The following is a 27,715-nucleotide window of genomic DNA, read 5'->3' on the forward strand; positions in this document are numbered from 1 at the left end:
TACTGAGTTTATTGAATCATGTACTGATTGTTGCCTCTGATTTAACACCATGCGTCCAATCCAGTTAAGGGCTCAAAAGTTGACTGTGGTGCTCATAATTCATCAATGAGTAACACCAAGTACAAGACAGACATGACTGATTCCTGATGGGATACTTCCTAGTGTCTTTTATCTGACAGTTACTTTTTAAAGCCATCGGTAGACGATTTGGTACTGCAACAACCCCTTTCTAACACGTAGCCCGACAGCTTACCCCACCCCGCTATTTCTGTATTTTAATTTCATTACAGCAATTCTACAAAGAGATCCTACCCTTAAGAAATGTTCATAGGGAGGGTAGGTGGTAATTCAGATGGAAAAGGAGAGGCAGAAGAGCCTATTGTGCATCAAAACGTGAGGCGTTCCCCACCACCTGCTGAAGACTGTCTGCCAGGTGGCTCATTTTTGACACTACTACCAAATTCTCAGCTAGGAACCTGCTAGGATATAGATCTCACAGTGTGCGTTGTTCTCATCATCACCTTTGGGTCTAGTAGGATCACATATGAAAAAATACTTAAGAAATGGGAGTTGGTGCGGTAACCAACTCCATTTTTCAAGTTTGTATTATTTAGTTAAGTTTACATTTTTCTGTCCTATTTTTCCTTTCCATTAGCTCTGTCCAATGGGGTCTTGAAGAAAGTAGTACTTCTCTTTGAATTTAGAGGATACAGTGGTAAGGAAAGAATGAACTTCCCAATATTGCCCTTAATAATACTCTTTCTGGCCACAACTCGTTGCACATTTACTCACATGTGGAGTTCCGTACATAAAAATATTACATGTGTATTTCAATAATTAAAACAAGTTATACCTCCTGGCTATGACTTCTCATTAGTTTTAGTTCAGATACAATCTATACTTTGATTCAATAACTTTTTTTTGCTATAAATTCTCTAGGATGGAGTTTAAGGCTGGAGGTGGAGAATCTTTAGTAGAGGATAACAAGCAATTTAGAAAAATTTGGGGGCTTCCCTGGTGGCACAGTGGTTAAGAATCCACCTGCCAATGCAGGGGACACGGGTTCAAGCCCTGGTCTGGGAAGATCCCACATGCCGCGGAGCAACTAAGCCCGTGAGCCACAACTACTGAGCCTGCGCTCTAGAGTCCACGAGCCACAACTACTGAAGCCCATGCGCTCTAGAGCCCGTGCTCCGCAACAAGAGAAGCCACCGCAATGAGAAGCCTGCGCACCGCAACGAAGAGTAGCCCCTGCTGGCCGCAACTAGAGAAAGCCGGCGCGCAGCAACAAAGACCCAACACAGCCAAAAATAAATTAATTAATTAAACTTATAAAAAAAAGAAAAGTTTGGGTTAACACCTCTTTGAAGGAGTCAAGGTATTGACAAGGCTTTCTTGGTATTTATTAGTACAGGTAATTGACCGAGTTCACATCTGTGATGTCTTCCTTGAAGAGAACAAAATCTCTTTGTCAAATAGACTCATGTAGAATTCAGTGAAAATGCAATGCCCTTTGGAAGACATGGAAGTAAAACTTATATGGCATTTTTTTCTTTTGTGTCCCGCCATGCCAGGTTGCTTTTATTATAAGCTCCAAGAACAATGAGAGAGACTTAATTCATTTTAAAACCAACACGGATACTTAGTGATGACAGACTGACTGCTCTCAGATGTGATATCAAACTTTCCCAGTTTTCTTAATTTTTTCCTTTGACTTCAAAACCGATTTTCCTGCTAATAGCCCCACAGACTGATGCTTGAATAATAGTTTAAGGTGGGGCATTTGTACGTTTGATTTGTTGATCTAGTTTTCTTCCCTGGCATACCAGTGTAGATCTTAGCTTCTCAGATTCTTAGCTTTGGTGTTTTCATATGCTCCATCCACTAACTTTAAGTTTTCCATTTTCCCACCATCTAGAAATCTAGAATAAGTTTAACCTCTGAACAATTTTTCAGTGCTCTTTTACCTCAGTGAGAAAACAATGGGCAAAAGCATCATTAACATAAATAATTAAAATGTGTTCAAGATGGCTTCTCACCTGCACTATTAGTCTATTCTAATTTTATAGGCCAAATCACTTAAAACACTGTGACAAGGGGTTTTAAAATTCAGGTTTCAAGCTTAGGCAAGGTACCTTATTCATTCTTGACCTTGATAAAGTTTGAAGTTAAATGAGTGCTTATGGAATTTTTAGTATCAACTCAAATAGTTCCATAAGAAAATACTTGTGGATTAATTCGCAAATGTTTTCCTAATATTTTACTTTTAACCACTTCCCCCTAGTTTTTCTTAGTATTCGGTTAAGTAACCAGTGCATACATTAAGAAAGCAGAACCACAGGAGTTAAATTTTCATCCTAATTTTGAGATGCGCTCTCAAACTGGAACTGCTGTATAGCACATAAAAATAAGCACTCCCTCTGTACTTCACAAAATAGTACTTAACTGGAGAATCTAATTTTAATGTACATTTTCTGGAAAAACATGATCCCCAACTTACTATCACTAATATATATATATTTTTAGATGTGGGATATTTTTTAAATGTTCAATTAGCTTAACTGCTTTCTAACAAGACCACAAAGAGCTCCTACAAAGAAGGAGCAGATAATTATAAAAAAATGACATTTGGAAGGAAACCCAAATGTCATCCAATCCTTCCATACAACAGAAATTCCTCCCTAAATATTAAGAAATGTATGAATTATCAGACTAATTTTTATATAGAAATGATACTCATCTGATTTTTCAGAAGGAGAAACATTAAAACCTGTTTTACATTATACCCTTTGAGAAGCTAGTTTGGTGTCTGAAGAGTCAAAATCACCATTCTGAATCTGAAGAGGCAAGCACAGATGTCTACAGGAACCAGGGAGGGGACGAAAAAACGAAACCAAGTTAGAAGAATGGAAATCAACAATCCAGGTGTGATACTGGGGCAGTAAGGAGTAGTGGGGCAGTGTGTAACTGGGAGCTCTTGGTTTAAAAGGGATAGTGGAATTCATCGGTTTCAGCTGACGGCTACCTCAGGCACATGCAGGCTGCAGTTTTCTAGATAACTTGCTCTTTGAAGAAGTGTAGACTTTATGAATAGATTTATAAAAAGTCTACTGAGACTTTAAATGCTGGCAGGTAATTAAAGCAACAGCAACACTGTAGAGGCCAAACCAAACGCCATCTGTGGGCAGCTAGCTTGTACCCATGCTCTGGACCCAGCTTCTGTCGGCTTTTAGAAGCATGTGGGGAGAATACTGCTAAGGAAAACAAAGGTTCTAGTGCGTGATCAGAAAGGAGGAAAAGAAACCTGGAGAATGGATTTATGACTAAGTAAGGACTGGGGAATTTCAGGTGCAAAGGAGCCCTAAAACTTAGATGTCAAGATAAAATCTTTGAGAAAAGGTTTCAAACCACTGGTATTTTTACCAATTCTTCTTTGTTCAAAAAATTGATGACACTACTCCTTTTCACATAGCCTACTGGATCAAAATTTGGTCAGCACTCCTTTCTTTTTTCTTTCATCTAAAAACTATATGAGAATTGTACCTGAAGTTTCCTAATTAGAAACAAGTATTTGGGATGCACATCCAACTGAGAAACATTGTAGTGAGTCTGTTTACTGATTTCCTTTTCTAATCACTGGAAATCAGGGAAAATGTTATGATCAGCTTGTCGTGAAGTGAATTAGAGCTCCAGGATGTCACATTCTTCTGCTTTCTTTTAAACAGTGTTAAAAGCACCAATAGAAACTGAAAGTGAAATGTACACTCTTTATTCTGATGTTTATAAGTGTGGTGTGTGTGGGGTTTTTTTTTGGGGGGGGGTAGGCATAAGCAGCATTTTCAGCTGCAGCTGGCTTGAGAGGATGAAGCACATGCACTTTTTCCAGTTGGTTTATTGCACGTCATGTACAGTCTTAACGTGGTTCTCCATTCACATAGGATTTGGGAAGACCTATTTCAACTTTTCTATGTACAATTTCCACAAATAAAATTCTAAGTGTTTTATACACACCACTACAATATAAACCACAAAAGATATATTTGGTAATCAAAATTTCTCGATAATAGCATTTTTAAAAAAGGTATAAATTTTTTACCATGGGAGCTGTGCTTTTCCCCACAATGTGGTGTCTTTTGCCACGAAGGGACAGCAAAACTGTAAGCAATGAGAAATCCACGTTGTGTTGCTATCTGCTGCACCTACCAACTACTTCTCCTGAGAATTAATTCTTCCTCCTCCTCTCCCACCCCCTGCAATTAGTGCAGCAGAAACACAGAAAGGAGAGTACTACGCTTAGGTGAACCAGTTTGATTCAGCATTGAGTACCAGGTAGGCATATAATTTTGTTACATCTCTTCATAGCAAAGGCAGTTCAACTTAGATAATGTTATGTTAAAAAAAACCACAGATAAAATTACATGTGTGTACCAAATGAATATTTCTAAAAGTAAAATTGTCTATAATATGAATTATTTTTCCATTTTAAATAAAGGTATTAAGAAACTTGTGACAATGTTTAACAATTACCTTATGTACTTAGAAAGTTTGAGTCCAAGAAGTTTTCTGGGTGATTTCTGCTATTAAATAATGGATTGTAATTTAGCAATACATTTCTTTCTACTAAAAATGACTTGCTGGAAATGCTACAATTGCTAATTGTTATCAAGGAATGACAGACATCTTATTCCAAACACACAAACAAACCCCTCCCCCTCCCCCCAAACTGGAGAAGCCTTAGACTGCCATTTATAAAAGTGTTAGACTTAGCTGGTAAAAAAAAAAAAGATTGATTTGGTAATGAGCAATTTAAACCTGTTGTCCGCTTTTGGTGTACTAGAAAACTTAGATCCTTCATATTTATCCAGTATTTTAGAAACTTAACCACCTCCTATCTTGTGTAAACATATGCACATCTTGGCTTTATGGACAGGGTGCTTCAACTGCCCTTTTAGGTGGACTCTGCCCTACAGAGTAGGTGTATGTGAATATCGACTTTCATACTACATTTTTCCTGACATTTTGCCTAAGAAAAAAATGCTTGACTACTAAGTACTTAATTTCACCAACTTCTCGACTGAAAGCTTAACTTTCAATTGCTTTGTCAAGTACTAGTAGCATAAAACAATAAACTGCCTCTGGCATTTTATCATTCTAACAACTCGATGATTCCATTTTTTATACTATTACAGCCTGTATAAAAGTGGGTTTTGTAATGTTATTTCTGTCTTTTAAAAATGGACTTTTACAACATAAAAGGTGGCAATGTGACATAATTATACATAAAAGTAGTACTCTTAACTGAAAATGAGATGAGACTGCATTCACAGGCTTCAGAAAATGTGGAATAAACTGTATAGAAATTCTTCTTCAATTTCAGTGACATGGTGCCATGATGACTTGCATATTAGCAGCTTGAATGACATCTTCAGATTTTTACAGAATATATATTAGCTGTATGGCAATGTGAACTTTTACAGAGTAGCATAGTAAAGCTCTACCTAATAATAATGCATCCCCCCCCCCACTGGAGAAACAATATATTTGTTTGATCCAAAGAACCATCTCAACTATGATTAAATCAGATGCTCTCGCTATTCTATGTATTTCATGTATGTATATATACTATGGTAGTACTTTGATTGGTTAATAGCATATTGGTGTTATGTCTTCTGTAACATGTGACTCATTTTAGCCCCAAATTTTAGAACTTTAAAATAAATAAAATGTAATTTACAAAAATAAGCATTATTTACAAATGCAAAAATTCATCCTGAGAAATTTTATTATCCAGGAGAACTATTTCACAGAACAGGAAATACCAATATCTGTGAAATAAAAATGCACCTCAAGAGTTACACTAAAGAATTGATAAGTAGAGGTCAATTTACCTAGGTTGCAGCCAAGGAAAGCATGAAGATATTTAATCTTCTTAAATTGACCTGCATGCAAAACCATGATATATATAACTTTTCAAATGCTATTTCTTCTCCCTTAAACTTCTTATATTAATGTATTCTGACTGTATTTTTAACAGGGTGAGACATAAAGCTGAGTGACGCTGTTTGACCTCCTGCTGAGGGTTCCACGAGGAGAGGCGGGTTTGTGGTTGTTGTGAACGGCTTACTCTGGACTGTCCTGAGACACAGAGCCACTCTACCTTTGGCTTTACCTGTGTTTAGCCCCTCTAACAGGAGCAGCTGGCTAAAACAGTTCAAAACGTCTTTATAAAGGAAAAATGTCCAATTAAAACACAAATCTGAATAAAGGTAAGACATCAGATTCCTTGCTTTATGTGACCATAAAATTATCTACTTATAGAAATTTCAAAAAATGGTTCAACAAAGAATCAAACTGGTTTCTTGGGTATATCATTATGACGAATCTCTTTACTCTTTATGCTGTGAGCAGACAGTGATTATTTTGGAGAAGGAAAAATAAGAAATTGTGGAATTAGTAATGCAGAGGTTGAAAGGCAAGTGGCAAGACTAGAAGAACGCCTCAAACCAACACTACTTTGTTCCCATCTCTATTGGCACCTACCTACCCCCCCACCCCGAAGTAAAAGCCCAGAATAACCAAAGCCATTTTAACAGTAGTGTGCGGAATTGTCAGCTGACAAACAACATAAAAACAAGTCACGTTATGACTATGTTATCTGTGGTCACGTTCTTCAGGGTTAGTCCAGGAATTCAAGACTTTACATTCCTTTGTCTTTATTTGTTTATTTTAATTAAACACGTAAAGGTTAATAAACAGACATAGTCCAGAGTTAGTAGGTTGGTATTATAACATTTATTAAAATAATGCTATGGGTTAATAGAAACAGCAAAGAACCAAAGAATTAAAATGCAAGCTATGTAAAATCCCAACTAAAACCCGAAAGTGTCTAATGTATTCATTCATTAGCTAACTAAAAGCCCAAGAAAGACGAGACACCCAATATAATAAAGTACTGCAAAACAATTGGCAATTTTCAGTTATCAAAATTGTGGATTTTGCATTTTTGTATCCTTTTCTCAATCAAGAAAAAAATTCTTTTTGAATGTTATATAACATACATATAAAACAAGATAGAAAAATACATTATAAACTTGTAACAATGGCTGTAAATACATTATCTTACATGTTTCTCATAGGCAATAGGTTGGTTATGATACATAGATAGCATGAAACTACTGAGATAATAAAGAATAGACAAAAATACATGTCAGCTGTACGGTAACATACAAGCGACACTCCCATCTACCCGCACTAAAAAATTACATAATACTGTCAGAAAAAAAAAAAAGTCTTAAAAACTACATATTTTAATAAGAAATAAATTCAATAAAGAATGATAATACTGAGAACCAAGGCATTCAGAGATTTCAAAAGTCATGCTTTTTTTCAGTTGATCCAAAATTTTGTCAACTAAGTTTTCAAACGTTTGTTCAGAGCCAACATTACTCATAAATGTCACACGTTTATTTCAAACATTTACTTTCTTCCCCATAAAAGACCTTTGATAAACATCTAAAATGTCCAGGTATAACATAGTTGAGATGAAACTAGATCAAATACTGGTATCATTTTTAAACTATCACCTCAAGTGTTTGAGTGTCGCAAATTTATTCAACCAACCAAACAAAATAAAAATCAAAATGGCACAGCATATATTGTAAATAAATCAAAACAACTGTATGTGTAACAGAAAGACAAAGCAGTGGCATGTTAAACTAAAGCTAGCTGAATACAGAACAATGAATGTCTATTGCATAGTAAATAAACTGAAAACGGTTTCCAAGTGAGACAAGATGATGGAGGAGGTCACCACAAAGGTGCTTACTGAGCTTACTGCTGACCTTTGACTGTGAAGCTGTGAAGGTGTGTAAGAGGGAAGGAGCTGACGAGCTGGGGAGCCACCGCCACCTGATATCTGCCACGTCTGGTACTGAGCAGTTAATGATTACTTAAGAGTTTAGATGTCGGCTTTGTGCACAAATCGCTTCAACTACAAAACTGAACTTCGTAAGAAACTGGAAGTTTAAACTCACATGTAGTTGAGTATTATATGCACAATGATGCTAGTTTTTCACATTCTTTTAAAGTTAAAAAGGGGGCGTTGTTGGCTTAGGTTACTAAAACCAGCAGAGATGGACTACCCAGTGATCTGCTTTGGTAGAAACAAGTCCGATTAAATTTGGTTCATTTAAAAACCTTGTTTTCCAGAGTGAAAAGCAGAAAGATTCGTTTTTGTGAAAAAGGTTGCTAATATAATATTATTGCCTCCAATTAATAATACAAAATCCAATACCCCTCCCCCCCAACAAAATAGAGCTCTAATTTTGTCTGTAAAGTGGTGTTCAGATCACACATAATTTTTATTTCAGAATCCTTTGGACTAACATTAAATATCGCAATAACCAAAAGCACGCAATTATGATTTTAAAAGAATGCTTTAAACCTTACTTGCTAGGCATCAGAAAAGTTATCAAATTTTTTCACAGTATCAGATTTGGCAAATTTATATCAAGGTAACGTGGCAAAAATCATATAATTCAAACCATCAACTCATTTGTCTCCCCTCACATCTTCTTTCACATACTGGGCGACTGAGTAACATGCATTAACTTGTATTCTGAGGGAGGAGCTGATCTTACAGGACAGTTGACTAAATGACCATGAAGGAAAATAAGGCACTTTCTTTTCTTTAGACTTATTCCAATACTTAAAAAATAAAAAAAAGACAAAAAGGCTCTTTTGGTCTTTTGTTTCTTGACAACCACCAGAAAAAATCATTTCATGAAATAAAGGGTTTCTTTGTTCTTTTTTTTTATAACACTTGAAAGTATAAAATGCTACATTTCCAAAAATATATATTTTTTTCTGCACCAGCACCCTTGTATAGTAAAAGTATCTACTTTTTGTTCATTTGTTTCAATGCACTACACTTTATCTACAATTTCATTACATGTATACAGCAAATAGGCAAGCATGGCTTTTACATCCTTAATGATTTTTTTCTATACAGGGAGGTTTAAAAAAAATATTTGAACAGTTTGCCCAGTAATGTGACACATAATGCATGTACCTTGTTCTTGTGTATTTTTTAAAGGAGGTGTAAAATAAAGGTTCTGTCATTTTAACTCAGATATTTATCTTTTTAAAAATAGTGTTGCAGTTTTGTTCTTTGCATTACTTTTCAAAATTCCTTAAGTTTTTCTCTCATGGCACACTTCTAATACTTCAAATTTTGGCAGGCAATATAAAAAAGGCTGCAACTTCTGCCCTTTGAGGGCACTGTAGTGACTAAAGAGCATATCAAATTTTGAATACTTTTTGAAATCACTTCACCAATGACATCCCTGACCAAAGGTTCATGCATGATGCATCATCACACAGTACATTCAGAGAGCTTTGACTCGCTATGAGAAGAAAAGATTCCTAGAAGTCTCTCACAGTAACTGCCTCTGTCACTAGTAGTTAAGGGCCATCTGTCTCCCCTTCTGAAGTGAGGCCTTCTTACCGTTCGCTTAGGGTGGGACATTAAAAGATGATCAGTGCTGTGGGATGAATTGGGCCTTATTGCTTTACTACTATTCAGTGCAGGTTCTAGAACCACTTTCACCCAAACAGAAAAAAGAAAAAAAAAAAAAAAACCGAAAAAAAACAAAAGCTGAGTTGGAGGACAATTTCTTTGTCTTTTGTTTGGTTAGATGGTAAGACGAACGGACAAGTGCCTCAGCTCGCTGCACTGACGACAGGCAAGCAAAGGCGATTACCAGTTAACTGATCAGCAGGCAGGCATGGTCAGGTCATCATTGGGTGAAGAGTTCAGAGGTCAGAAGGTCATAGGTTAGTTGCCGGTGGCGGCTGGGTGGTTAGAAACAAAAAACAAAAAACAAAAAAAAAAAAAGAAAAGAAAAGATAGAGAAGAGATTAGTTTCAGCTAGTGACGGCTTAATGACAACATGAAAAACTAATCACAACTAATAAAAAAAAGCATGTTTAATTCTGACAAACTGATTGACACCATCTACAGAATACAATAAAAATCATGACAATTTCATATCATGATTTGAACAAATGAAGGAGAGCCCACTCCCACAAAAAAACAAAAAAAAAAACCAAAAACTGTTAACAGGAAAAAATAGAAATAAAATACAACTAACAACTAATAGTTAGTAGCAGTCAATGAAGAAAACTGGAAAACAACAACAATGAATAGGTTTGGTATACAGAATTCTGAAACAGTCAGTGCAGTTATCAGTATCTGACTGCTATTAAGCATTAGTATTCTCTCAGATGCAAGCATTAAAGCAACTATTAATGATGGATGTGATTATTAATAACTGATGATCAACAGAAATGAATCTAAAGAAATTTAAATTTTTATGAATAATTTGGTTCAACATAAACTCTGGGCCAAACAAGGTTTCTTTTGTTCAATAAATGTTTATTGCTTTTTCAATTATTCTATTTACAAACAACATGGAATTTCTTGGCCTCATGACACAATGCAATACTAAACTGTAGTCTAGCAGTGTAGGAAACATGGGAACCAGAAAAAGGCCAGGCCTTCTGCACTAGCCAACACTTTCCAGTTGAAAATACTATTTTACACATATAGAACACTTATAAAATGCACTTGCATGTAAACACTGTAAAATCCTGCCATTTAAAATTCTATACTCAAAAAGCTCTAAGTACATCAAAAAATAGAAGAAATTTCTAATTGATACCAATAAGGCATTTTAAAACTACAAACAGCTTTCTTTATTCAATTTCAAAGCTAATACTCTGCAAATAACAATAAAATCTGACATTTCATATACATTCCTGCTTTATATTTTATATTTTAAAAGAAGCCACCTGTAAATACTATTTTCTTTTGCAAAGTAACAAACAGAACAAAAAAAATTAAAAAAATTACAGTAAAACATAAAGTAGTTCTCAAGTGGAAAAGTTATCATTCCCAATGTCCTTGAGTTGCTCCTTCCTTAATCAACCTCTGTCACATTCTGCTTCACCAAACTTGGTCCACTTAACAGTAGTATGATTTTTAAGACTCATTCAATAGCTTAATTATTTCTACTATATTCTGAGGTTTGAGAGAATTTTCTGTACTGTTGCCACTGTGACTAAGGCAGAGGAGATGTAAATGAAAAGATATTCAGTGCAAAGGCAGATTCTGTGCCACTTCATAAATCAAAACCCAGTAGGTGTAATTTCACAGAGTGTAAATGATCTATATAATGGACTGGTTTATCTTCATATAACAAAAATGCTTTCTATAGTCTATCATTTAGGATACCTTATAAATACTACAAAAATACTGTATCTTCAGTGTGACCAAATCTTCCCTGAATTTCTTAAAAATAAGTGGAATTTTATTTAAAAACTGCTATTCCAAAATCAAAGAAGAAAATAAATATTTAACATGATGTAGTCATACCACTTCATAGGTACTCCAGAAATATAGAATCTTAAAGCATTTTTGAAATCACTTAAAATTTTGATTAAAATTGTATTAAGTTTCTTATAACAAATTATATAAATGATGGTTTTTGTAAAATTATTTAGAAAAATTCTGATTATGTTTTTTTGCGTGTGGAATACATAAACAAACTACCATTTACATATATACCAGTAAACCTAGACTATATCCTCTGCCAAGTCCTGGCCTCCTACAGTACACACAGGTGTATCAACCGTGCAAAAGCACTTATGGTTCATCACAACTACAAAGTCAGTTGGTCTTTTATAGGCTTCAAATTCAGTTTTCAAATTATGTGTAGAGGTGGGTTTACTTTTAGTAAAGAACTAGATATTTCTCAACCATGTAGTACTCTAAATGCTCATATAGAATTACATGGTTATATGTCTAAGGGCTGAGTTTCCTTGCATTAAATGAATACTTACACTAATCTTCCCTTCAAAAGATTAAAAAATAATAATTAAAAAAAAAAACCTCAAAAATAGAGAAAACAGTAGTATCATAAAATAATTTAAGTTAAGGATTTCAGACCTCTCCCTTAGACCCAGTGAGTGCATACAGTGATAGTAACAGCAGTATATGAGTATTTGTTATTTAAAAAAAAAAAAAAAAGGTAGCATTTCGGTTTGCTGACATTGCATTTTTAATAAAAACAGTGACAGGACTAATCCAAACACATATAACTACAAAAGAGCCTCACATGGAATGTGCTGTCATTTCCAAATACAGTAAAATCTTCCTAATATTTTCAACTATCTCAAGGCACTGGAGTATTAAGTAGACCAGTAATTATTGTGTTAAAACAAAATTATGAGAAATCTCCTAAAAGGGGCATGTAGGGAAAGGTTAACAGAAGAAAAACTACTTTTAAATACTCTTTAGAACTGTTTTAGACATGAACAATGTGGGGGGAAAAAAGCTCTGATTATTCAAGGAATTATTTGGTTTCCTTAAATGGCAAGTTACTTAAAAAAAACATTTTTTAAAAAATTTCCTCCTTCACTAGGAGACTTTTTCTGATACACAAAGGGTGGTTTACTTGTGCATGACACACTGACACTTAACATTATCTTCATAAATAATCATTGAGCTTGGGGGTCTATTTATTGAATAATCTCTACAAGTAATATATGTATTAGTTAAAAGTCTTCAAACTAATTATGTATGATGCTATCATCAGTGTCTCTGGGAAGATTTTATTCTCATGTGGACAACACCTGTATCCAATATTTATCATCAGTATTCAAGATAACCATGTAGAACAGGTAGGTCTTTCTTAAGTTCATAGAAAATGTAGGATTGGGGTATAAATACATCACCTTCCACCACTAATATTAGAGACTCTGATCAAATTAATTAGTAGGTAATAGATGTGCCATAATAGAAGCTTGTGAAAAATCCTTTTTTATCTTGCTTTGGATTCCTACCTTGTAATGACAAACTTAGAAAACAATGTCAATAAACCGAAACCGTCACTCCTCAATAAACATAAATAATTTTATAAAAGGGTCCAAGGGCATATATAGGACACAAATTACAAATGTTGAAAAGGAGAAAAATGAAGACTTATTTCCCAGTCACAGGTTAGTCAAAAAGGATTTTCAAACAGCTGGATTCATGTCACCACAGAGCTTCAAGAGATAGTTTACCTTCAGATAATATATTTTAGCAGCAAATAACAAAAATCAAAGGATCCATTTTGGTAAGAGAATATAAGAATAAAAGGGAACTGATTTTCTGATTTATAAAAAAAAAATCCAACTTCATCAAAGTTATCTTCACAGTCCTTACTTTGTTGATTTCAGCTAAGTACTTGACATGTATACCCTTGTGTATACAGTGGTTCAAGTATCTTATTAAAAAGGAAAATGGAAACTAAATCTTCAGTTTTCTCCAAAAGGACACAGGAGGCATATATTCCTTTACTTCTCTCGTTAAAGCACCATCTGCTTAGTTCATTTTGCAAAACCAACCCAAAATTTCAGAACAATTAAAAGGTAAATTTTAGCAAAAATTATTCCTGAAAAATAACTAAGGCAACATGAAAATTTAATAGCTCCCCAAAGGGACTAATTTACGTTTTAGTAGAAATAAATCATTGTACATACTAATATAGAATTTAATAAGTTAAAATATGAAGGGAGGAAAAAAAACACCCCAAAAAACCCAACCCTTAAACCTGTCAATTATTACAAATTAATTTAGAAAAAGAAAAGAAACGATGTGCAGGCAAGCAGTGATATCTCTTCCATCAGGTGTGGTGTAACAAATCTTATGGACACCCAACGCATTTCTCATAGACAAGAACTGCAGAACTAAACTAACCTCGGTCTGCGGTCACAATCCTTTGGTAAGGATGGACACGCATATCGTGCCTTCGAACTTTAGTAGCCACCGCACCTAGTTAAATTGCAATTACCAAGACAAAGTTAGAGAACATTCACAAGGGAAAAGATAACAAACATTAACAGCAGGTTTATCAAAATGGATTTCAAATGTTTGTTTACTACAAAAGTTTTCTTTTAGGAAACATGTTAAGGCACAGTAGTCTTAAAATTAACCATAATATGTTGCGTATATATGCATCTATTAATATTGCATTCATTTCAATAATCTTGGCCTTAACCTATTTTATCCATTCATTTACAATCCCAAGTTACAGATTTCATGAACTCTATTAGATCCAAACATAGTTAAGCTTTACTAGTCACATATTCACTGAAGTGCCTTTCTTGCAGCAGGACTACTTAAATAATGCCATGTTTAATACTGACAATTATTTGCTAACCTTAAGACCACTTCCAGAGTCTATCACTTAAGAAGGTTTAAAAGCAATTCTTAAAGCCTACAGATTGTGGTTCTAAACTTTGAGTCAATAAGTATGAACTGCAATGAATTAGGTGATTAGTAAAGCAAACAGTATAGTACACTTAGCAGTCAGTATACTACTATACACTCCTTTATAAATTACCGTTACTTTGTAAGATTACAGCCTAAACCAATTAATAACATACTTTTCCTTTCTATCAGTGTGCAAAAGTGCAAGTCAGTCACTGACTGCTAGGCTAAGCGTCCCTCCCACCCCCTGGAGGCTGCTGAGACTAAGCATTTGTTAAATTCAGATCTGATGAGGGTTCAGTTAAGACCGTTCTTGAATTCTTAGCCTTTCGTTGGGAAAGCCATACCTAAAGATAAAAGGAAGGGAATTAAAAATTAGTCATCAATGAAGATCTGATGCTAATACCAATCTCCTCACTACCACCAACACACATGTCTGCATCCGTTTTGAAGGGCACTGCTCATTTTAAAATAATATGATGAGACTTGATATATAGCATGCATGTTATCTGTGTGCAAATTTATTATAACACAGCAATTTGAAATATTTTCTCAGTTCTCCAAGTGGTCAATATCATGTTTTACTGCTTAGGTGGCAAAGCGAGAAATAAAATTGATAATGGAATCTTGTCATTTAGTACTCATTATTATTCATCTTATGAATGTCAATAGGTATCTGTATATTTTGCTTTCAATTTTGTCAGTCTAATAATTAAGTATTATAAATAAAAATTTTCCAACACAACAAAAGCACATTGCTTTAAAATGAGAAATTTTACTGCAGTGCCTCTTGCTGTTTCTAAGCAGTAAACTGGTCCATCACCCCTTTTTTCATTTTAGAAAAACTAATCTTATGTAAGTATAATTCCACGAGGCAAAATCAGCGAGATCTTGCATTCAGAGTGCTGGAACAGCAGCTGGTGGCTAAGAGTGCCAGCCCTGCAGGAAGCAACAGTCAAACTCCTCGAACAGACGCTGTGCGTGCAGCAGAGAGGAGCTCTGGGGGAAAGGAGCAGGCATGGGGCCACAGGACAGAGCGTTAACAGAAAGGAAAACGTAAAGGGGTTATAGGTTACATGTTATTTTAAAAATGCTTTGAGAAATATGCAACAGAAACAGGCCTCTCATAAACAGTTCTATTGTATAATTCTGACCTATAATACTTTTTACAATGATTTAGAGATAAACAGAAAACATGTACAATAAAATGTATCTGCTCATGAAACAAAAGGCACCTGAGTGCATGCACACACACAGATAACATACAGAGCATCGTGGCTTTTTTTAATTGAACAATGAATTTTCAAGTTTAAATCTTAGTGTCCGGGTTCATTAAAGACTTTCATATTTTTAGAAATCAATATTAATGCTGGGAAAAAAAGAACTTAAAAGATCAAAGTCCTAAAAGTCAACAACATGCATGCAGCACCAAGGTCATATACAATTCAAGAAAAAAGAATTCAAATTCTGTCTGGTAAAACAAAGGGGCAGCCCGGAAACAGTTTGTTCCACATTGACTGGTCGTGTTAGAACAGCTGCTGTACTCTAGTCCTTCATCCAGCAAGTCAATGGGCTGAAATATCAGGCATGACTGGCATTTCAATCCACTCTATAAAAAAAAGGCATCAGTAATGTCTTTTTCAAGCACACCACTTTTTGTTCATGTAAAACCGAGCATTTATAGCATGATCTTAATTTTCGTCTCAAATGTGATTCTAATTCAGTGACTTGGTATTTACTTCATTCCATACTGTACTACTGAAATTAAGAGTGTCTCTTATGTTTAATATTAACTAGGACTTCAAAAGAGAAAAGCTGAAGAAAACTGAAGAATGCAACTATTGGTCCCTTTCATATTTTAAGTGATCACAAATATTAGAAAACACACATCAGTTTTAAAAATATCTCAAAAAACTTTCACATAGAAGTTTAAAATTTAGCTGACAAATAAATCTCCGACACAAAAGGAATCTAAAAACTGGGTGGTGGAGCTGATGAAGAGGATAGGCCAATAGGTGGGATCTAAAACTCAGAATTGACCGCAATGATGTCAAAAATGTGAAAAGTATTTTCTGTTTAAAATGTTCATCTCAAATTTACCCAACCAAAGTGAATTTCAGTCACCAAAGTGAATCTGAATAAATTTAAGGTTCAATTATTTACAGGAGGAAACCCTTATAAGAGGCTGAAATAGAACAAAATTTAGTTTTCAGTCTTTCTAATGTAAACTTGTCTCTCTAAAATGGATATATCATTTCAAAGTCTGGGGCAGCAGAAGTTATGAAGAAAAATGTCATTAACCATACAGGGAGAACAACTTACCTAATACACCGCTAGGTTCAATAGGGTACTCAAGGATCGATGTAGCTGGCGCCAACGTGTAGGGGTATTCATAGGGCGTGTAGATTAAACCAGCTTCGGGCCCTGGAGGGACTATCGCAGCAGCTGGGTGAGGAGTTCCGTTTGGCATGACAGCGGTCTGTATCTGTCTGATCAAAGGCATTATGGTAGGGCCAGCTGGCGTAGGGGTGCGCAGGGCAGCTGGCGGGAGAACGGGCGCAGGCCCCGTGATAACCCTTGGAGCGGCCTGGGCTGTGGCTGCAAGAGAAAAGGCAAGGGCTGCTACAGTGAAAGCGAAGAGATTGAGAAGGAGGCACAGGGACAGCCGAAGGCGAGACGTGGGAAACGAGAGGGCAGGGAAGGGAAGGAGAGAGCAGAGAAGAAGAAAAATAAAAGGAAATCGTTAGTACATGCGCTGGTCACACAGAAATGCCAAAGCACACCAACCAAATGCAAAACAGCTTCCCCTTCCCCAACGTGATTGAGAATAAATGTGCAAACATTAAAAAGCCACTGGGGGAAAAAAGAATGAGACCATTAAAACAGGTTATATTTACTTCATATATCGGATATATCTATGTTTTTAAGATTTCATGAGACTAATGGTGCATGCAGAAGCACAAAAAAAACACTTGCATTAAAAGATGTTAAAAAATACTTGGTAATTGGAGTCCACAGAAATACAGTTTTGGTATATTTCTAAAGAGTAGCTTCAGTTACAAATGAAGGAAAGCATAATTTTCATTGTATTAACTTAGTCAAATAACCAACAGTTATTAATTTCCTGCATCTGTAGGAATTAACTTCTTTATAGAAAAAACAATACAAAAAAATGTTACATTCCTAAACACATGACTATTAATGATATACTCCGTTTCATGAGTAAATTAAAGCCAACCATTTGTAAAAGTAACCACTCTAAACACACTAGGGTGCCTATATTTGGGAAAGTTGGCTATGTCTTTAAAATTCTATTTCTTTAAAAAAAATTAGTAATTTAAATGACATCATGTTCATATGAATGATGTGTAAAACTCAGATTGTCTCAAAATATAAATTTCACATTATTTCATTTTTAAATATAAAAAAGCAATCCTCTTACAGTTTATGAAAGCATGCACAATACATATAAAGGGGAAAATAGGATTAAAAAATAGTATCATCTACTGCTCTCTGTGAACTCACACATAAAATCAACAGAGAAAAAAATACTGGAGGAAAAATGTGCAAGCAAGGGGAAAGAATAGAAATCAACAGAAGAATCACTGCATTCAGATATATTCCAAATTAGCTTTTATTTTTTTTTAAATTTTGTCCTTTGCATAAATGTAACAACACTGCATTCAGATATATTCCAAATTAGCTTTTATTTTTTTAAAAATTTCGTCCTTTGCATAAATGTAACAAACTAGAAGTCTTAAATCTGTAAGTTAACAGAAAATTTCCCGAAACTCTTGAATTTAGAAGTTGAAATTTCATCAAAAGAATAAAAGAAAAGTTTGTAAACTCAAAACTTAGGCATGCTGGCATAAAATAAAATCAAGAGAGTGCCCTCAATTCTTGAAAGCAGTAAAAATGGGACAGTTAGTCCCATATCAAGTGACAGTTATTTCAACTCTTCACTTTGTTTAACTGTTCACGTATTGTGCTGCCAAAAGGGGAGAGGTCTGGGGACAAAACAGCTGAAACAGCTGTAGCTCTGAGCCTCAGTCTCATTCTTACGTGATTTAATGTTGGCATCTCTGTAGGTGCCATTGAGAATCGCAAGCTCCATCAGCTGCATCTTCTTCAGGCTGTCTTCTCCCTCCGCCTATACATGGAAAATACAAGAGCACTAAGCACTTGAAATAGTCCATACACATCACAGCCATATCTATGCACAAACCTTAAAATAAGTATCATGTGACTATAGCCATCTGTTTCAATCAGGGAAGAAAGATCAGGGAACCAAAAGGTGCTACATGCTGAAGCCCATTCTCAGTAATGGGATGTTGATACACAGGATACTCTCAACTGCTACCAGCTACATTCCTAAGGTAAGCTACACTGATTTATTAATGTTCTTCTAAAAAGCTTTACTTTTAAATGGGATCAATGGAAATATTAGGTAAATTAAATACAGTATAGTCTCTACAGTACCTATCACTCTGTTGAAGAGTCTAAAACTCAAATGTATTCATTAAAAGACAAAAAACAAACTGGGATTTTAAACATGTAAGATTTGACTGTGGTATGCAGGTAAGGAAATTTGTTTAATTCTCCCAAAAAGGAAAATTTAATAAAATCATAATCATAAGAATTTCTAAAATTTGTGTATATATTCTCGTTTCTTATGCCAACATCCCGCTCTCCCCTCAATTAGCAAATGCTATCAATTCTAAAGCAAATCCATCTTTAGGGGCATCTGATACACTGTCCAAGCCAAGAAAAACTTAGTAGTGAAATGGGGCACTATTAGTAATTATGCAACAGGCAAAACCCAGGGATGCCTCTGATCATCAAAATGGCCATTTCATTTACCTTGGATTTGCCCCACACCCTCTCCATTTACTGTTGTCACCCTTGCTCTTGTCATTATTGGTATATTACCAAAACTACTACAATAATGTGTTAATAGTATCTGTTCTCCAATCAATCTATGCACAATGGCCAGATTAACTGCCCAAAACAAAACTTTCATCTTAATGTTTCTTAACATTCTCATGTCTTAAAACCCTTCATGGTCTCTTGCCATCTAAAAAAATAATAATACATTTAAATTACCTATGGCCTGGCCCCAAACTATCTTCTCAAGTTAAATCAATCTATGTTCTTTACACATATCTTATATTATAAATCAAGCCAAATCACTCCGTTATTCATCTCTGTGCATATTCCTATTTCCTCCATCTTGAATGCTTCTCTGCACTCCATTCTACCCTTCATCCTTCTTTGCAAATCCTACTTCATCCCTGCAGACTTCAACCTAAGTGCTACCTTCTCAAAGGGCTATCCCTAGATCGTATTTTTCTGCCCTGAATTAGTTTGTTGTATATCACAACTACCAAGCAAAGAACAAGCTCCTAGAGAACAGAGCCTATTTCCTATTTATCACTGCCTATCTTCCCACTCATCCCATCTCCCCAAGTCATTTGCTAGGATTTAGTTTTTAAATGACTGGTATGAGAAATCTTTAACTGTATTTACAAATCTCAAATGTCTAAATCCTGCAGGATAAACTTCAGGAACAGAAAGATGAGGTTCATCCCTGAAGACGGTGGCAGAAATGGAACTATGTGCTGTTCACATATTTTATGCATTATCTAAGCCTCGGGACTTAATATTTCAAAGGAAAGTAACCCAATAATACATTTTTCTGATATAACATTGGTCCTTCTTGATTCAAGAAAGGAGCAGGTGACAAACTTCTCAGTCCTTTCCTATTACACAAAACTCTATCCCTGGCACTGTAACAGCACATGGGGCACTACAGTTTGTAACAAAGAGAACTGCGAAGTGGACTTCTAACAAACTACAAAGAATTTTTTTTAAGGTAAGTGAAAACATCATGAAGACTGATGTGCCACTGTCGGCATGTTCCACTGCCGACTTTTCGGTAACCTACTCTGCAGTAGCAGAAAATGGACAAGATACTCGCACTCTGTGGAATTGCTATTCCTTGATCCCTATGAACATGTACAGATGAATGAAAAAAAAAGAAGTAATATTATTTATTTGAAAGACACATTACTTGCTAATGATAAAAATAAGTAAGCAATGTCACTGGAAGAGAAGAATTAGAAATCTATTATGGGGCTTCCCTGGTGGTGCAGTGGTTAAGAATCCGCCTGCCAATGCAGGGGACACGGGTTCGAGCCCTGGTCCGGGAAGATCCCACATGCTGCGGAACAACTAAGCCCGTGAGCCACAACTACTGAGCCTGCATGCTGCAACTACTGAAGTCCATGTGCCTAGAGCCCGTGCTCTGCAACAAGAGAAGCCACCGCAATGAGAAGCCCGCGCACCTCAACGAAGAGTAGCCCCCGCTCGCTGCAACTAGAGAAAGCCTGTGTGCAGCAACAAAGACCCAATGCAGCCAAAAATAAATAAAATAAATTTATAAAAAGAAATCTATTAGGATAAAACTGCATAAACTTGTCCACTGAAAACTAGTGATACTAAAAATTAAAATTTGCCACATCGTTTCAAACCCAAATCTATGTGTAACAGAATACCAAAGTAAGTATATAAACTATACTCTATATAAACAGAAAGAAAAGCAACAGGTATACCTTCAGTCACCTTCCACAAGAAAGTGGTACACATTTGAAAACGTCAGAAATGTAAAAAGAAATAAAGATGAAAGAAGAAGTGAGGTGACACAATGCCTCATACACAGTGCTGTACAAAGAAGAGGAGCTAGAACACGTTTTCACTGAACAGCTTCTTTCGGATAACAAAATAACCACACTCATTAGCTGGTGATGCAGTAAAACTTGGGAGGAAGGCAAAGAAGATGATGGAAGAAATACATGTGTGCATGTGCAGGGCCTGTGCATACATGTGTGTGCCTTTTGCAGGGTACAGGAAATGAAAAACTGATCTAGTGACATCAACAGAGGAGGATAAAAACCAGAGCAGCACAGCTTTCACTAGGTGGTGTCAGTGAAGTGTGTCATAATGACACAGTTGCTGGAGGCCACCAAGACTTACAAGTTACGAATTACAGTATGTACACTGAATTATATCACATTATGGCAGGCTATACTAGTATCTCCTAGCAGAACACAGAATTTAGTCGGCAAAGCTGGAATTTGAACCTGGTGGTCTCACTCCAGAACAAGCTTCTCTCTTCCATCCTCACCACTCCTACCCACTCTGCACTCACAGGGCATGACGTTATGTGTCTCAAGAGACAACTATGGACATTTGGGTGGCTCTAGTTTTGGGATATTGTGAATAATGCTGCTATGAAAATTCTCCTACAAGGCTTTTTTTGTGAACATAAGTTTTTATTTTTCTTGGATAATTACCTAGCGGTGGAACTGCTGGGTCATGAGGTAAATGTATTTTGCATGGAAAACATTACGTGAAGATTATCAAAACACTGTAACACATTTATCTTTGAAATATAAGTTTAAAAATATAACAAACATTGATAACTTCTCTACAGGTCCACTGCCCTGCATCTAAAACCTGTGACATCAGAAGTGTTTTGAGAACTTTTCAGATTTGTAGAAAAATAATATACCAATGATTATATAACATTCCCAATGGGTCTGGTGGAATACTTCAGTAATCCAAACTATAACAAACATAAAAATACTTAAACTAAGTGGGATTAAAAAGACTATAAACACACTTTTCTGGACTTTTTGGGGTTTGCAATTATGGATGACAAATTATGGATCTGTATAAATATATATAATTTATGCATGTATTACTTAATATACAGCTATGTTATCAGCTATATTTAACAGCTATGTTAAAAGTGATAGAAATAGATCATGGTTAATATTGGATCAGAGTAACATGGTTTTAATGTTTTAAAGTAGAACAATTTATATACTGTTCTACTACCTTATTAGAATTAGATATTAGATCTTCATCATTTAAGCATTTATACTGCATAACAGATCTATGGCATTGGTACTTTATTATCTCGGAGGCTCAAAAAGATTAGGTAGCTCACCCAAGGTTATACAAGGTCACAATGCAAAACCAGCTTTCAAACCAGAGTACCTGATCCAAAGTCCTCATTACCTTCTCCAATGTCATGCACGGTGACTTAAAGTGGAAGCACTTTTTGAATTCATCAAAGAATTCACGTAAGAAATGAAGAAAATTATGTTTATTTGGTATTTTAAAATCTATAAAGTACACATTAAAAAAACCCCCACTACAACAGTGTAATTAAGTACAACGGAGCTAAAACAAATGTTTATTTCCAAATAATTAAAATGTCAACTAACACAATAATCTGAACCACTGCCTGTAATAAAAGCCCAAACTTTCCAGCTTAGCATTCAAGGTGCTGAACAACTTCTATGCAGCCCTATTTGCAAATGTTTTGCACTAGTCAAAATCATCTGTCCACTGTCCCCTAGAATATATACTTTGTGCTTTTCTGCCTCTAAGTTAGACAAGATCTTTTCTAGCAGCATGCTGCGTATGCCTCTTTTGAGAGCCCAGAGATAGATCACTGGCCTCTCCAGAGTAGCCTTTGCTAATCATTCCCACAGATAATGATATCACTTTCCTAAATTTATGCTACTCCTTTTGGGGAAATCAATCATATAGAGCCATGTGTTATCTCTTCTTTTCTATTTTTTCATGTTGTTTTTAGGAAATTTCTTACGTGACCTGTAGGCATGAATCAACTAATAACCAATACACCAGTCTTCTTTTTGCCTCCAATACCTTGCAAACATGAACTTACTCAATACATTTAAAAAAAATGGATTCTTACTTTTCTATAAATTTGAAGTAATGAGTAGAAAAGGTTTTCCAACATTAAAGTACATGACTTAATTCACTTGGAGAACAGGGCTGAGCAAACAGTAAAGAGAAAACAAAAGAGTGACCACAGTTTATAAACAGTTTTAATACCAATCATCGCCTGCATCTGCCCTGTCAACTAAAGAAAACTCTGACAAAGAACTTAAGGACTTACACTTAAATACAGGGTTTTATACAGGACAGTGACATAACAGCATGTCTTTAAAGGCTTATTCTGGTATTTTGTGAATGGACTGTTGGGGGCTCAAGTATGATTAAAGAGACCCAGTCACAAGCTTTAATCCAGTCCAGGTGACAGAAGAAGAACTGGACTGGGGTGGAAGTAACACAGACAGAAAAAGTAAGTTAACTTGACAGGACCTGATGACTGACTAGATATAGGGGGCGAGGAAAAAGGAGACATTAAAGAATGATGAGATTTTTGGATCAAGCAATAAAGGAGATAGTGACTCCATTTAATGAGAAGACAAAGGCTGAGTGAACTTCCAAAAGTTCTGGTTGAAAATATTATGCTTGAAATGCTTATTTTAAACACCCCAGTGGAGATGTCAGGGAGACAGCTGAATAAGAATCTGAGGTCTACTTTTCAACTTAGCCTATAAAAAGCGAGTAGAAAAATTATCTCCCACACCATTTTCAGAACATTTTTCTCCAAGATGATACAGCAATTATTAAATTTCAAGCTGACCTGCTATATGCTTTCAAATGCTGGGTCTAGAACTCTATATAGTTCTATATCTTCTAGGCCAGCTGGTTTGTTAGGCTCTATCCAAGTGAGGGGCATTAAAGTGAGAATGAAGAGCTGGCTGAGGGGAGAAGGAACGCCGCTCCCTCCGGCACCAGCTGTTCTCAGCTCTGCACCTACCTTGCCAGGGGCGGCTGTTTGCAGGCCCCACACTCCTCTCCCGGTGCTTCTAGAACCAGCTTCGCCGAGCATCCCCAGCCCTCAGCCACAACCAGTGTAGCCACTCTTCTGAGCTACTGAGATTCTATCACCAGCCAAGTGGCACCACTTTGTCAGAGGTTCTCCCTCTGCACAGAACTTTCTCAAAATGTCTTAAGATCTAATAACAGTACCATTTTCTCTCTTATCTCCCAGCCCTGGTATAATAGCTGCTTCCCGGAGTTTCTAAATCTGAATTACACTCTTATCTCCTTTCTCCGTTTTTAGTTCTCAACACCCACTTAACCAATAACTTTATTAATTCTCTGTTGAAATACCTAGTGTGGTTTCTGTTTTCCTGATAAAGAATTGGCTCCCCAGCACTGCTTCATCAGAATCTGAATTTCCCCGCCTGGCATTTATGGCCACATCAGCTTCCTCTCCTTTTATATCACCAACTTCATTCTGTGTCAAAAATCTAAGTACACTCTATGATGATCTGTTATTTCTTTAGATTATTTAAAGGTTCCTTGATTCATGTTCCTTCCTTTTCCCAGTCTTCACTGTTCAGTTAACAGAGGCTAATGAGCACCTACTATGATGCAGATACTCTGCTAATGAGTCCAACACACCAAAAAAATGATATTCACAGATCGAAGTACATTAGAGAAATTCCCAGAATCGTTACAGAAATTCAATATCGAAAAGATGTATCGGAACTGCTATACTTAGGTGGAGAGGCAAAGTCAAATTAACGTCATTACTTCACTTGGGCAATCGAGCCTGCTCATCTTTTACAAAGCAAGCCCTTAGTTCAAATAGTATGCAAAAAAGGCCGTTTCACTGAAAAATCCGTGGGTCAAAATGTTAGAGACACAGTAAAGGGGAAAGAAATCTTGTCATGTATTTTTCTATTTCCCATTAATTACACTATGCAATATACTCTGATTTAATCACAATACCTGGTTCAGCAGCAACAACTTAACACAGATAAAGCAAGGTAACGCAGAGAAAAAGCATGAGGCATTTTATTTAATCAGAAAAGCTTAAAACACTCAAACACACACACTCACTGACAAACACATATACAAAGCTCCATACACTACATAAACTACATTTTATAAAACTAACAAACACTTTTACCTTAGGGTAATACATTCTGTCTTTTTTTGACAAGCTATAAACAGATTCATCTCAAAGCAGTGATGATCTCGGAAAAGAAAAGCCACGTCTACTAGAAAGCATTTATTCCTTTCTATGTGAAATATAGTATGATACAATTTGAAATATTTTCTATAGTAAGCTTAATAGAAATGACAAACTTTTGAAAGATTTCTATGATCCACAACTCAGGCTACATACTAGTATTAGTAATAAATAAATAATGATAGTAGATATAAATAATGATAGCAGATATAAAAATAAACATAAATAATGATAGAGCCACATCATTATTTTATAGGAAAAAACAAAAGACCTCTAAAGTTGACTGTATTGTAGGTGGACTTTATCAAACTATATGGCTGGGGCAATAGAAGAAAGGATAACTACAAATTGTGAGCTTAAGAGAGCCTTATCCTATAGCAGAAGATGAAGAGTGAGAACCTGAAGACAGGGTCTAAAAATCTATTTGCTGTGAGAGGTATACAAGAGGAGTAGGCAAAAATATACTATGACAGAAGCTGACACAGGGTGTAGTGGAAGACCAGATGAAAAAGTATGGGGAAAGAATCACAAATCACTTTAAGGATCTGATGATAACCACGGACTGTCTAGAATACATACAACGGTATACAGACAAAATGTGATGCACAATTGTAGGGGGTTAACCATGAGAACTAAACTCACCTATGAGTATCTGTGTTAGAACTACTAATTCACCCCAAATGGTCTTGAAAGACTTCCAGTATAATGTCAATCTTCTACAGGGACTCTTTAAAGTAACCCATTTTTCACTAGGAGATATTCATTATATTTCTGAGCCATCAAGCACAGTCTAATGACCTCAAAGGAGAGCAGAGGCAGAAAGCTACTTGGTCCTTAGAGCAATCTGAAGTCACCGCTGCCAGTTTTCCTTATATTCAAACTATTTTTGGATATAATCATTATGGTGACACACCTGAGGCCTTTAATTTTGGTCGACTCCCACCTTAACTTTTTTTCTTTGTTGCTTCATAAGCTATCTAAAGGTATACCTTCATTATAAATAGTTGACTAAAACTTTGAACTAAATTAAGGCCAAGGGAAAACAAAGCAGGGAAGGCAGAAAGGTTGGTAATTTCTTCAAATGCCAGCTGGCAGCATCTGACCTCTCTGACGCACAGGAGCAGCAAAGGCAGTGAAGGCAGATCAGACTGTCTTTTGCACTATAATTTTTGTTGCAGATTGTCGAGACATTTATCAGTTTTCCTTGGTCGGAAAAAAATAATTAAGCTAATTAAGTATTTCATTTTTTAAAAGACTTTTTTCCCCCTGGGATTTGAGTAACAGTTTCTATTTTATCTGTTTATAAAGAATTTAACCTTCCTTATCTCATTTAATCCTCTTGATAACTCTGTAAGGTATATAACACAAGTATTATCTCTTCCACTGGCTGCACTTTAGGGTAAAATTAAACAAAAGATAGGAATTCAGCTGCCATGTGAAAAAAGCACTTGAATACTTCTTATGCTCAGCCATCCCGTGAGAGTGAGAAAGCCATGTTCGCTTTAGTCACACTTGAAGAACCAAATAACAATAAATAGAATTTGGAATGTAAACAACACATTCCTTTAGGGATGAAAAATATTTTACCTCTGAAGTAAGTTGCAAATACTCTCCTATTTCTTAAGTGGGAAGCTATCTACATAGCAATCTAAAAACCTCATTTTAAAGCAGGCATAAAATAAATCAGGGAAAGTTAAGTACAGCAGTTGACTGAACTTGCCTTAGAAAACTTTTCTTCTATAGCAAGACCAATTGTGAGTGGAACAGCTGTTGTGCTAGAGTACACCATACCTTAGAGGAAAGCAATCTAGGAAGTTCCTCTACTTAAGAGATTTGAACCTTATTAACTTTTACAGTAAACCAATAAAACCACTCTCCTTAAGCAAGCTGATTATGCATGGTCATTTTGGGTTTGGGCTCTTCCTGTATTCTTTGTGGCTGCTATGTTTACCCTGTATTTTGAGGCGTTTTATGAACAGTAAAAATCACACCGTATCCAATAATGAACCCATAAACGTTTAGTAACATAAAATTATCAATAGAAACAAAACTGAAAAGTGGTGAAAAAAATATAAATGCCAGAAAGCATTGTAAAAAACCCAAGAGTTCTTTCTTCAAAGAGCAGATGGAACTTACTGTAAGTCATAGATGACAGTTGTGTGCTGCGACCTCAAGTCTTGGCTGAATGTTTAAATGTACATAATGTCAACAGATGTGCTGGGAATGGAACAGGTATGTTCAGGCTGCCAAGGAATTCCCTGTAACACCTGATGAGTTCATCAAGGAAGGGAGGCATTGACTTCCCTGTTGGTTCAGTGGTTAAGACTCTGTGCTTCCAATGCAGGGGGCATGGGTTCCATCCCTGGTCAGGGAACTAAGATCCTATATGTGGCACGGTGTAGCCAAAAAAAAAAAAAAAAAAAGAAAAGAAAAGAGGAAAAAAAAACACACAAAAAAACAGGGAAGGGAGGCAC

The 27,715-nt window shown here is 35.8% G+C and overlaps 1 protein-coding gene across 7 annotated transcripts in view; it reads right to left on the bottom strand.

Annotated features, from left to right (window-relative positions):
* Nucleotides 1-3,874: 3,874 nt before the first annotated feature.
* The window catches only part of QKI (QKI, KH domain containing RNA binding), a 143,842-nt gene continuing 120,001 nt past the window's right edge, over nt 3,875-27,715 (bottom strand). Inside the window, exons 5-8 of one of the 7 annotated variants that reach the window (XR_011246706.1) lie at nt 18,377-18,464; nt 16,637-16,936; nt 13,802-15,923; nt 3,875-9,852 (exon numbers count right to left, since the gene is read on the bottom strand). Coding sequence is in view for 6 of the 7 variants with exons in the window: in XM_060029659.1 (XP_059885642.1) it covers nt 9,836-9,852; nt 13,802-13,876; nt 16,637-16,936; nt 18,377-18,464 (480 nt within the window). In the remaining variant the exon portion in view is untranslated. Of the gene's footprint in view, nt 9,853-9,881; nt 15,924-16,636; nt 16,937-18,376; nt 18,465-27,715 lie in introns of those variants that run through there. The other 6 variants (XM_060029661.1, XM_060029660.1, XM_060029659.1 and 3 more) reach the window with 6 other exon arrangements.

The sequence above is a fragment of the Delphinus delphis genome, chromosome 14 (genome assembly GCF_949987515.2).
Source record: "Delphinus delphis chromosome 14, mDelDel1.2, whole genome shotgun sequence".
NCBI classification, from domain to species: Eukaryota; Metazoa; Chordata; class Mammalia; order Artiodactyla; family Delphinidae; genus Delphinus; species Delphinus delphis.